The sequence below is a fragment of the Xenopus laevis genome, chromosome 2L, assembly GCF_017654675.1.
Source record: "Xenopus laevis strain J_2021 chromosome 2L, Xenopus_laevis_v10.1, whole genome shotgun sequence".
Lineage (NCBI taxonomy): Eukaryota > Metazoa > Chordata > Amphibia > Anura > Pipidae > Xenopus > Xenopus laevis.
In genome coordinates this window covers 91,662,237-91,675,344 of record NC_054373.1, presented here as the reverse complement: position 1 = coordinate 91,675,344, position 13,108 = coordinate 91,662,237, and the positions used below count along the sequence as shown (strand labels likewise).

General features: G+C 35.5%; 1 protein-coding gene across 3 annotated transcripts in view; it reads left to right on the top strand.

Annotated features, from left to right (window-relative positions):
• LOC108708254 (CUB and sushi domain-containing protein 2-like) overlaps positions 1-13,108 on the top strand; it is a 591,784-nt gene that overhangs the window by 475,895 nt on the left and 102,781 nt on the right. For all 3 annotated transcript variants that reach the window (XM_041582174.1, XM_041582173.1, XM_018246760.2), the window contains one exon: positions 12,069-12,271. In XM_041582174.1, the coding sequence (XP_041438108.1) occupies positions 12,069-12,271 (203 nt within the window). The remainder of the gene's footprint in view (positions 1-12,068; positions 12,272-13,108) is intronic.

The window sequence follows — 13,108 nt, the reverse complement described above, 5'->3', positions numbered from 1 at the left end:
GAAAACATTAGCAGCTTTTAGATTTTTTTGGATGTTGTACGCATTTTTATTTCTCTAGGTTTTCCACAAAAGTATAGCTGCTGATATATATGGTTTATGAAAACATATTAAGCATGAACCTTCCTGTTTCCAATGTTCATGTGCAATTCATAGCTGCAGACTTGCCTTATTGTTGACTTTCCGACAGCAGGAGCTACATATTCTATTAAAACCAATTACATGCAGAAAATAAAAATGTTTGCTAACTGTAAAAAAGATGACCTTTAAAAAAAATAGAAGGCGTTTGCAGTAGGGCAGTCACTAACTTAAAGACAAATCCTGCAGGGTTTTATCCTATAGCAAATAAATGTGAGACAAATTATACAAATATGAATGGTCATCTACTTATGCAAGTGCAGTGTGGAAAGTGCAGCCTGTAGTTTGTCTTTTGCTTAGTGATACTTAGGGGCAGATTTATCAAAATTTGAGTTTAGAGCTTAATAATTAAAAACTCATCCACATTGTATTCATTCCTATGGGATTTTTCGAACCGTCTCTATCAAATGGTAAGTTCTAACTTGTCTTTCATCATTGATAAATACAATTTTAAATGAATTTTTTAAAATTGTAAATGAATAGAACATGGGTGAGTTTTTATTTATTAAAGGGGTGGTTCACCTAAGTTAATTTTAATATGCTGCATGTTCAAATGTTTCTCATTGTTTATTTTTTATAGTTTTTTAATTATTTGCCTTTCTCTTCTGAATCTCTACAGGTTTCAAATGGGCGTTGCTCTGTAAGTAGTGATGGGCGAATTTATTCGCCAGGCGCGAATTCGCAGCGAATTCCATCGATTTGCTGCAGGCGAATAAATTTGCAAAACCACAGTGAAAATTCGCCGGCGTCAAAAAAAAATGGATGCCGCGTCTGTCTTTTTGAATGCCTGCTCATTTTCGCCAGCGAACTCGCGCAGGTGTAAAAAAACTGAAGCCGGCTTCAAAAAGAAGGATGCCGGCATCAAAAACGAGATGCCAGCACGGTTTTGGGAATTTCGCTGGAAATTCGTGAATTTTCCGGCGAATCGAAACGCCTCAAATTCGCCCATCACTATCTGTAAGGCTACACATGTATTGTTATTGATTCTTTTTATTACTCATCTTTCTATTGAGGCCTCTCCTATTCCTACTCCAGTCTCTTATTTCAAATCAAATGTGGTTGGTAGGGTAATTTGGACCCTAGCAACCAGATTGCTGAAATTGCAAACTGGAGAACTGCTGAATAAAAAGCTAAAAAACTCAAAAACCACATATATCAAAAAATGAAAACCAATTGCAAATTGTCTCAGAATATGACTCTCTACATCAGTGATCCCCAACCAGTAGCTCGTGAGCAACATGTTGCTCTCCAACCCCTTGGATGTTGCTCTCTGTGTCCTCAAACAGGTGATTATTTTTGAATTCCAGGCTTGGAGGCAAGTTTTGGCTGCATAAAAACTAGATGTATTGCCAAACAGAGCCTCAATGTAGGTTGACAATCCACATAGGGGCTACTCAATGGCCAATAACAGCCCTTATTTGGCACCCCAAGAACATTTTTCGTGCTAGTGTTGCTCCCCAACTCCTTTTACTTCTGAATGTTGCTCACAGGTTCTAAAGGTTGGGGATCCCTGCTCTACATCATACTAAAAGATAACTCAAAGGTAAACAACCCCTTTAAACTAACATTTTGATAAATCTGCCCCTTAGTTGACAATATGGAATTAAAAAGCGAAAGACATGTTCTTGGAGGGAAAAAATATTTTTTAGCTGTACCCCAGCAGATGGTTGCTTGACCACTGTCATGTGTTCAATGCCCACAGAAAACAAAAGCGCAAATTACTACCTTCAACTTAAGTGCATTAACCCATTGCAGATAGACAGATATTAGTTATCATTAAAATATGCACTGCATAAATCAAGCATTATTACTGACTGGTATGGTTTATTGCTTATAATTAAAATTATATTTAGCTACACTAAGGGGCACATTTACTAAGGGTCGAATATCGAGGCTTAATATACCCTCGAATTCGACCCTCGAAGTAAAATCCTTCAAATTCGAATATCGTTCGATCAAACGATGAAATCCTTCGAATCAAACGATTTTTAATCGATCGATCGAAGGATTTTTCTTCGATTAAAAAAAAACGTAGAAAACTGATGGGAAAGGTCCCCATAGGCTAACATTGTACCTCGGTAGGTTTAAAGTTTTTTTTAAAGAGACAGTACTTCGACTATCGAATGGTCGAATAGTTGAATGATTTTTAGTTCGAACCGTTCGAGTCGAAGTCGTAGTCGAAGGTTGTAGAAGCCTATTCGATGGTCGAAGTACCCAAAAAAATACTTCGAAATTCAAAGTTTTTTTATACTTCGTATCCTTCACTCAAGCTTAGTAAATGTGTCCCTAAGCATATAACATTTGTAGGAAATATGGTTGGCTGACTTCTTTGGGATAAATATAGAGATTGCGTCTGCATTTGTTTGTTCTTTCTATCTTAATGAATTGCTTGAACGTATTTACACTTTTGAAAAAACAATAAGGAGTATTAGTGTGGGCGTACTAAGGGGAGCAAACAGTTGACTAGTACCTAGCGCCATTTGCATGCTGCACTTTGTCCTTTTAAAAAATCTGTCACCAGACCCAGATTTCCTACACTGGCACCCGTAGGCTGTGTGGTCCTAGTGCCCACCCACCTACCTTCACACATGAAACCATACCCCCTGCGCGATGCAGCTGGGCATCATACCACCCCTAAAATTTTGCCGCCCTAGGCCCGGGCCTTTGTGGCTTTGCAACAAATCTAGGCCTGTCTGTCACAAAACAGAGGTGAAGGTACAACAGAGCCAATTCTAGTAGGTACAGGTCTCACTGGTACTTTCCAACACTCCAGGCTTGTCCATTCTAAACAAACAAATAAAGGAATATCTCAGGCCCCCACATGCCACCACCTACACCCTTGCTGTATGCAGTACTGTTGATAGAAGGCTATATCATACAAAGATAAGTGCTATGATTTGTGCACCAAGAGCAAATCCAATTGGATTAAAGTGTCAAAAATATGGCACTGTGGCCCCTATGCTATGCACTTTTCTCCTCAATTCTTTTTTTTTTTATTAATGAGGCTTATAGTTCATTCCTGTTCATGGCTAAAATGTTAGTTTTAAATATCCCTTGTGTGCAGGCTGATCTGTCAGATTGACTGGTTGATTGATTGTCCATCACTCTCCAGCAAGTTAAATCATGACCTACTAGGGACCTATCAGAACTAATTCTGATCCCTTTTCTCTTGCTGTAATGTAATGTGTATAAGCCTTTCTAAACCTACACTGGAAAAAGCATTATTATCTTTACACACACTATCACATTGGTGAATGCTCCATATAAAGAACACATTTTAAGTTGGGTGCACCTTGAATACAACATAGATATACTCATTAACGTGCCTGCACGTATAGTCTTAATTTGCATTCAGATTTCAGAAGCCTGTTTACACTGCATTGAATCATCAACATGGCAGGGTTTAACCCCTGATGGGCAAATTATTTTTTATTTTATTTAAATCTCTAGCATAGATCTGACACTCCAAGAAGCACATGAGTTGGGAAGCCCTGTCTAATCTGACAGTATGCAAAACACTGGCATCCCAAGCGTTCTTTCTCCTTTATAAAAAAGCATGTACTGTAGAAATAGCCTGGGACTTCCTCTGTTGATTTCTCATGAAGAAAATAAACAATGCATTTCAGATTAAACTCGTTAATTCATTTTCAAGGAGAATAAACTATGAGTGATGGAGGGCAAAGGAGAGTGAATACATTGTTGAAAAATGATTTGCATGCAGTGGTTTGTATTCCTTTCCTGAGCAGGTCCATAGTCTAATTCTAGCATTTTAACCCATGAAATCATTCCAAAAGATGAAGGAAATATATTCCAGGACAACTGATCTGCACTTAATCATTCTCGATGGTTAATCAAATGGCATGACTATTAAATCATCATCCTCTGGCACACATACGCTCTGTAATTTGTTAGTTCTATTCATACAAAAAGTTTGATTTATGAATTTGATTTAAAACTTAAAAAGATTAGCAAAACCCCATATTTAAAATATCAAAATCCCCTTTTGCCCAGTTCTAGATTACTGCAGAGCCTATGAAAGTCTTTAATTGTATATTCAGTACTGAGCAATTTACTAATCTCTGGTTTAATAATTAGAATCCTTTCTCTGCTAGATAAAGAAGTTTATGAAGCCACCACTAATGCTGCCCATGTGTAGAAGTTTTGCAGCATTTCAAAGCCAAAGGCACTTAACAATATATATTGTTGTTATATAAAAGAACATATTACAGATATGCATGTGTGTGTTTTAATGAGCCTGTTTTGTTTTGTACTTTATTTCATTGTTGATTTTTATTATACTGCTACTCAGCATCTCCCCCAAAGTCTGCCCACTGCCCCAATTTCAGATATCATAGTGCCTCATCCAACTGAAAATTTGTTTTTATGTTGCAGAAATAACATTCACTGTTTGTAACTGCATGATCATACAATCTTTGGCAGGGAAGCTGCTCCTTTCTGTGGGGTGCCATTTGTACTCATTTTGTAACATAAAAAGCATTGTGCCTCCAAAAAATATCTCAAATTCAAAATATGGTGGTGAAAAAGTGGATTCTGTGAGCACTGAATTTGCAGTGACAAAATGCTTTTTAACAAAGCTGTCATTACCCAAAAAAAAGTTTACAGTCAAAAAATGTATTTTCCGGTGCCAAACTTCTTAGACATGACAAAATACATTTTGAATCCATAAATACAAAAATCTATTATATAAATATGAAATAAGAAATATTTACTGCTCACAATATATATTTCTAAAATCAATAACCTTTTAGATTTATTTTGACAGCACAAATGTAATCTTGTGACTGCAAACGGATATTTAATTGTTCACATAATTTATTTTGTGACTTTAAAATGATAGTGTTCACAGAAATCATTTTGTGCTGGTCATAAAATCATAAAATGTATTTTGTGGTCAAAAGTAAAAGCAAATGAGTGAAAATGAGTGAGTTCGGCAAATGCAATATTTTGCCCTGAGCACTAATGGCACCTATTTATCCATTGCCATTTTATTCATTAGGCAAGTACCTTAACTTTTTGATTTAAGAACTGAATTTAATTTTTAGCTAGAAATTAGGCTATTTTATCCCCTCTCCAGTGCAATGGATGACACTGGGGCAGCAGAATCCCAAATGCCCCTATTTTAATAACTTTTTGCTATGCCAGAAAACATTGAAATCCCTGGCATGGATGGGATGATGATTTTTTTCCCCCTGTTTGATGAAAAACTGTAGTTTTCCTTTGTCCCCAAATGGTTTTTTGATGTCACCCCAAATAAAAATAAGAAATCACCTTAGATACAAACAATTCATGTGCAAAAATATCACCAGCATTTTTATTATGTTGCTTTTATAAACATATTGGTATGTTTACAAACATACCAATTCATTATAAATCGCATAAAACCATCATGGCGGTCCCTGGCTAAAGGTTGGAACTTGAAGTGGGTCTTTAACTGAAAAAGTTTTACAGCATCTGTGGTTTCTCCTCATATCTGGAAAACATAAAGGCACTTTTGTTTACTCTAAAATAAAATAGACCACAGTTTTTGTTGTGTGAATTTGACAGTGGCTTGGATTGTAAGCACTGCTAGTGAAGAGACTGGTGTGAAAAACAATCTTAGTTAATCGCTTTATAAAATGTGTTACTATATTAATAAAGGGTAAAATAGATGTGTGTATATTAATTTCCCTAGAAATAGGTAAAAAAACTTTGATGTGATGGTTCCTTTTTAAATATGGAGGCATTAAACATTTCTGATCTAGCAATGAAAACTGAAATATCACTCTATCCATTCCTCAGCTGTTTGAATGCATTAATATATAAATTGCACACAAGTCAAGTTGATTAAAAGTGATATATGGAATATACTTCAGGTATGGGGCCTGTTATTCAAAATGCTAGGGACTGGGGTTTTCCAGATATTGAATCTTTGCGTAATTTGGATCTTAATGCCTTAAGTCATCTATAAAATCATGTAATCCTTAAATAAATCCAACAGGCTGGTTTTGCTTCCAATAAGGATTAATTATATTTAAGTTTGGATACAAGGTATTATTTTATTATTACAGAGAAAAAGAAAATAATTTTTAAAAATTTGGATTATTTGGATAAAATAAGTCTATTGGAGCCAGCCTTTCCATAATTCAGAGTTTTCTGGAAAACGGGTTTCTGGATAACGTATCCAATACCTGTACAGTCAAAAGAGGCATAGCAGTAAAAAGAACAGTAATAAAAGACATAAGAAAAATATTCGATAAAAAAGGGTTTAAAGTTCCACAAAAAGTAGGTAAATGGCTCTTGGTGGCGAATACTTGTTTGTATTTGCCGTCAGAATGAATTTTCTGCCATGTCCAAATGATATTATACTTTGTTATTAGAGATCTTTTCCCATCCCTCCCTGGTAGGCTGTAAATGAATTATTTCACTTATAGTTAAGGAAGTATCTCTGTGGCTTCCTATGTATAATCTGTCACCCTGTGCTCACTTAATCTGCTTCATTTCACATAATGCTATGTTCTTGCAGAGACACAGTCTGAATCTTTCTTCACACCTTGTTTCTTTTCATTGGTTCTTAATCACTACACGAATGGGGCTTCTTGCTCATCATCAGCTTGTAAAGCGAAGGCATACAATACAATAAACAGGCACAAAGAGTCACTTGATAAAACACAGAAGTAATCCAAATAAACTGGTTTTATTTCAGTAGTATTAGTAAAGGGGTGTTTTAATATAATTACAGTTATGTTCTGTGCATGTTTACTAAATCAAACCGTGGGATAATTTATGAAATGAATGCTGAAATCTTTGTCCATAAAACTGGTACTATTGACAGTGATGTAACTGTGAGTGCACATGTATCTGAGGTCTAGCATACCTTACATAATAATATATATATATTAGGGATGCACCAAATCCACTATTTGGCCGAAGCAGTGAATCCTTGGTGAAAGATTCGACCGAATACCAAACCGAATCCGAATCCTAATTTGCATATGCAAAAAGTCAAGTGATTTCCCTACCCGCCCCTAATTTACATATGCAATTTAGGATTTATATATATATATATATATATATATATATACACACTGTTGTAATCACCATTCTGAATGCATTTAAAATGGCAAGTAGGAAGCAATTTATACAAACAATATATTGTGTACACAGCTTAAGATTTTTGAAAGAAAATAAAATATATATGTGTATGTATACATATATATAATACACAAAAGCCATGAATATCTTGTAAATTATATCCAGCACTCTCGTTACTTGGTAAATTCTTGCCTGGGTGCTCACTCTGTTGCAATTTTATAAATCAAACATAGAGAAAGTGGCACTTACAGGACTTAAAAAAATAGAAAATTTATTACAAAAAAAACTAACTTTGAGAAAGGCTGGGGTTACAGCCGAGTGTTTTTATACAGGTGATGGAACTCCGAGGTAACTTCTAGGGGCAAATTTACCTAGGGTCGAATATCGAGGGTTAATTGACCCTCGATATTCGACCGTCAAAGTAAAATCCTTCGACTTCGAATATCGAAGTCGAAGGATTTTGCGCTATTCCTACGATCGAACGTTTCGAAGGATTATAATCCATCGATCGAAGGATATTCCTTCGATCATGAAATTGTAAGGAAGCCTATGGGGACCTTCCCCATAGGCTAACATTCGCCTCGGTAGGTTTTAGGTGGCGAACTAGGGGGTCGAAGAATTTTTTAAATAGACAGTACTTCGACTATCGAATGGTTGGATAGTCGAACGATTTTTAGTTCGAATCGTTCGATTCGAAAGGTCGAAGTAGCCCATTCAATGGTCTCTATTCATTCCTTCACTCGAACTAAGTAAATGGGCCCCCTAATATCCTCATATTTTGCAACTGGGGGTACTTTATTTATTATAATACACACGTTTTAGGGAGTCATGTGACAGAAATGAAATCAGAACTCATCGTTTATAACTGATGACAACAGAACTCATCGTTTATAGGGATATAATTTACAAGATATTCATGGCTTTTGTGTATTATATATATATATATTTTGCAAGGGAGAATGAGTGCACACTGGGAGCATTTAAATAGGTTATTTTAAAACCATAATTTTATTTAAGTTAATTAAAAACAGGCCGACGTTTCGGTCCACATCTAGGACCTTTTTTGCTTTATTCAGTGGTGTGCGGAAACCACAAGTATTCTTTTATATATATATATATACACATATATATTTTATTTTCTTTCAAAAATCTAAAGCTGTGTACACAATATACTGTTTGTAGAAATTGCTTCCTACTTGCCATTTTAAATGCATTCAGAATGATTGATCATCTATTTTAATGAACTATATAACCTAAGTGCCTCCTTATAAATAGTGATGTCATCAGCTATAATCAGTGCTTAGTGATGTAATTTATGTCACATGACTCACAAATGTCTGTATTATAATAAATTATGTACCTCTTTTGTAAAATATAAGGATATTGGGCATCATCTTAGAGTTCCATGACCTGATCAGCCTCATGCTTTTATATGGTCATGGAACTCCTCTGGGACTTATAATATCCTCACATTTTTAAATGATTGATCTGTCAGTACCTTATTTTCCTATGTATGTAGAGCAGATCATTTTAGTCAGTTCTTTGTCACAAGCACCTTTATGTGCAGAGGACAGAAACAACCAGAGACTCCCTCTGTCTGAGTGTAACTGACAGTCAGGGTGAAAAGGACAGGCCGAGGGCAGGTAGTTAGTGGGTTGTCTGCTTGAATCTATGGGCTTCATTTCAGTGTCTGTGCTAAAGCAGATATCTTAAATCCCCTTTTCTCTGGATGAGATTGTAAGGTACAGTTGAATGCAATTTTGGATGAAAGTCCTATATAAATGCAAATGGGTGCCTTGTTACAATGTATGCTAATCACTGAAAAGCTGGCTGAGATTTGACAGAGTGTAATAACATAAAACCACAATAGGTTTTTAATTTCTCCACTGACGTTAGAGGGCTTTTTATCATAGGCTTCATACCTTTCCTGTATCTCATAGGAAAACCTAAGTCTTTCAATTTCTCTCTCTTCATCTCAAAGCATTGCTTTTACAGCTTAAAAACAAGCAGGATTTTGTATACTGGCTGTACATGAAATGTTTGTAGGAATTCATCTGCTCTGCACACAGGAGAAAATGGAGCCTGCTGTATAACTGGTGGCGAAAATTATTCTCAGATCAGAACGAAAGCTTCATGCTTTAGATAGACATACCTTTAACTCTGGCATTATATCTTTCTCAATTAAGTAGAACGCTATCTTCCAGCTGTTTGTATTTAAAAATAAAAAACAACACTACTCATGGAACACTGTTATCATGGAACATTCACTAACAACATCATCATCACAAATCCTCTAACATAGATTACTCGGTGATCTGTGTCTTGGCAAAAGCCTTGGATATAGTTAACCCGCATTGCATACAATTCTACCTGTTTCACATCTCCCACACTTTACTAAAATGTGATAGATGACCATGGCCTAGATGTAAATTTAGTATAATTCATGTTTTAAACGTTCTTTACAGAACTGACATTCCCCTTACAAACATTTTGGTAGTATTTTGTCAGCAATCCATCCTTGTCATTGAGGAGTAAATCTAGGCCACGGTCATCTCTCTCATTGAGGAGAACCCCAGCTTCCCTGTTTGTATTGCTGATTTATGGCCAGTGTTGTACTGGTGCAAAGGGCTAAAAGCATAACAAGCTGCAATGCAAACTTTACAGTTTCACAAAGATTAAAAATAAAGACTCCTCCAGTTCTGCTGTGAAGCTTGAGTTCTAAAACTGTCTAATGCGGTGATGAAAATCTGCTTGTTTGGCTTTCTTGAAAATGAACCCTATATATTCACTAGAAGTAATCCAGCTGGACTAAGGGGCAGATTTATATATAGAGCTCACCACAGAAAAATTCACCCACTCATCTCACATTTTGATAAATCTGTCCCTAAGTGACCAGTGACTATATCCATTTGTAGTCACTGGCAGATTGGCATGATGATTTAAATGAGATCAGATAAACATTTTAGTAGCAGTACCATTGAAAGGGGCTTCAGACGCACTAGAAAATCCATAGGACCACAAACATAAAGTTGAAAATTTTCATTTATTACTTTACATTAAAAAAGAGCATCTCCTAATGGCCCTATGCTATCATGCCCCTGGGCACTTAGTCATGGTCTAACTGCTCAGCTACCAGAAGTGACATTTAAAGCAGAAGCAGACAAGGAAAAAACTGATATGCATGACAAACTTTTTTCCTTAAAGGAACAGATTCCCATTTTCCATTGCCCAGTACTTAAAAGCCCAGGGTATCATTTCCCACATCTATACATATACATTTTCCATATATATATATATATATATATATATATACACATAGATATATATTTTTAACTTTACATTTCTAGGCCAAATGGATTTTCTAGTGTGCCTGAAGCCCATTTCAATGGTATTGCTGTTGGTTATTCCACCATGTGACCTGATGCACCTGGACCACTGTTTCAACTTGACGAGTGTATTAACAGATTTATCAAGGGTCAAATTGAAAATTCCAATTCAAAATTCAAATTTTCAGGGTTTTTTTATGGTCAAAACTGTCCTTTTCAACTAGGGAGTTATTTGAATTCGGGGGCGATTCACTAACTTCGAGTGAAGGATTCGAAGGTAAAAAACTTAGAATTTCGAAGTTTTTTTTGGGCTATTTCGACCATCGAATGGGCTACTTCGACCTTCGACTACGACTTCGACTTCGAATCGAAGGATTCGAAGTAAAAATCGTTCGACTATTCAACCATTCGACCATTCGATAGTCGAAGTACTGTCTCTTTAAAAAAAACTTCGACCCCCTAGTTCGCCATCTAAAAGCTACTGAAGTCAATGTTAGCCTATGGGGAAGGTTCCCATAGGCTTGGCTAACTTTTTTTGATCGAAGGATATTCCTTCGATCGTTGGATTTAAATCCTTCGAATCGTTCGATTCGAAGGATTTAATCGTCCGATCGAAGGAATTATCCTTCGATTGTTCGATCGAACTATCTGCGCTAAATCCTTCAAGTTCGATATTCGAAGTTGAGGGATTTTAATTCCTAGTCGAATATCGAGGGTTAATTAACCCTCGATATTCGACCCTTAGTGAATTGGCCCCTTAGAGTTTTTTAATAAAAAATCTAATTTGATTTTCGAGATTTATCATGGCCCTTTAAGAACTTGAATTCGACTATTCGCCACATAAAACTTGCTGAATTGGGAGAGGTCCAGGGATCAATTTTTAGTTGCAGCCTTCCTGACATTCGTCTAAGTTTTGAAAAATGGCATCTTTTCAGTTTGAATATACTTAGATAAACATTTTATCAATTGTCTGTCTGGTCACATTCAAATATAATGTTCCATCAGTACAAACCTGTAAGTATTCTGCTTAACTTCTGATTCAGCTCACTCCTTATTGTAATCAGTGTTTTACTTGAAAGGGAGTAGTTACATTTACTCAGAAACCATTACAGAATATTAACAGTCTGTTTATATACAGTTATAGCAGAAAGATTTTTTCATATTTGGTTAAATCTCATTTATAAAAAAAAATGAAAACAATTTTTACAACATATTCTGTGATTTTTTTTTAGCGGATCACTAATATTCAACTGAAATTCAACTTTTACAACAACATTTTAAATGACTTTTCTTAGTAATCCCCTCTTTTTTTTAGTTTGGTTTACTCTATTTTTTTAAAGGTGTGTATATATTTATATATATATTTTGTATATTGAGAACTCTCCATAACAAAGTACATTTAATTTTCAAGAATTAGATAATAATAGAAAACAATCTTTAGGCCTCAGAGACCTCTTAATTGTACACAAGCTCAGTCAAAACAACCTAATTTTTTTCTCTATATTTGTTAACCAGGTTACATTTTACGGTGTTTCACACAGAGGAAGTACATGATGTTCTTAAGATCTGGGATGGTTCAGTGGAGAGTGGAATTCTAATGAAGGAACTGAGTGGTTCCATTTTGCCTTCGGATATCCACAGCACTTTTAACTCTGTTACACTGCAGTTCAACACAGACTTCTTTACCAGCAAACAAGGATTCTCTATCCATTTTTCAGGTAGGGGTTTTATGTTTTCTTTAAGTGAAATATATGAGATATTTATTCACTCTTTCTGCATAAAGCTGCTATTTTAGGGCATAGTCCAAACATAACATATTAAGTTAGGTTGAAACCAACAAGATCACATTTTGGGCAGTAGAGAAAATCCCACCCCTGACATTACAGAGCAACTATACGTGCATTGACAAATGAGATAATAAAAATAATTATAATATATTTTTCTTATCGTGACCCTATTCACAGGTTTCAAAAGCAGCAAGCTTTAGTCAGTATAATTGTGACAGTAGTAGAGCCAAGACTCTCTAATTCATAGCATATTTGGTAGTCTTCAGGGTTCTGTTGTTATGGACCTAAAGGTGTATTTTCAGTTTTCCCTTTACCAAGACTAGCAATATGGCATCTCCATATGTCATGTATAATCAAATATATAGAGAAGGAATGCTCTGTGCTCTTTATTAATTATTTCTCCTCTACTTCTAATTAGCGTGTCTTGTTCTGTATCTTTAAACATGCACAGATATATTTTTCTATCTTTTAGTGATTAACATGCAAAAGTAAATTATATTCATAAGCCTATTGTAAGCAAGTCCTCCCTTTCCTAGAAGCCTCTTCAAATAAGAAAGAAATAATGTTTCTCTAACATAAGATTACATTAGAAAAAGATTCTGGCAGACTCTCCTCCCCATTGAACCTGTACATTTTAATATTAAATGATAGCAGAAAGTTAGTGAAGATTGTGCCATCCCTCTTTCAGGTCACCGCCGTCACCATGGCGCTGAATTGTCTCCAATTAATTGATTTCATGCCCAGTGTAAAATGTAGATAGAAATGAGT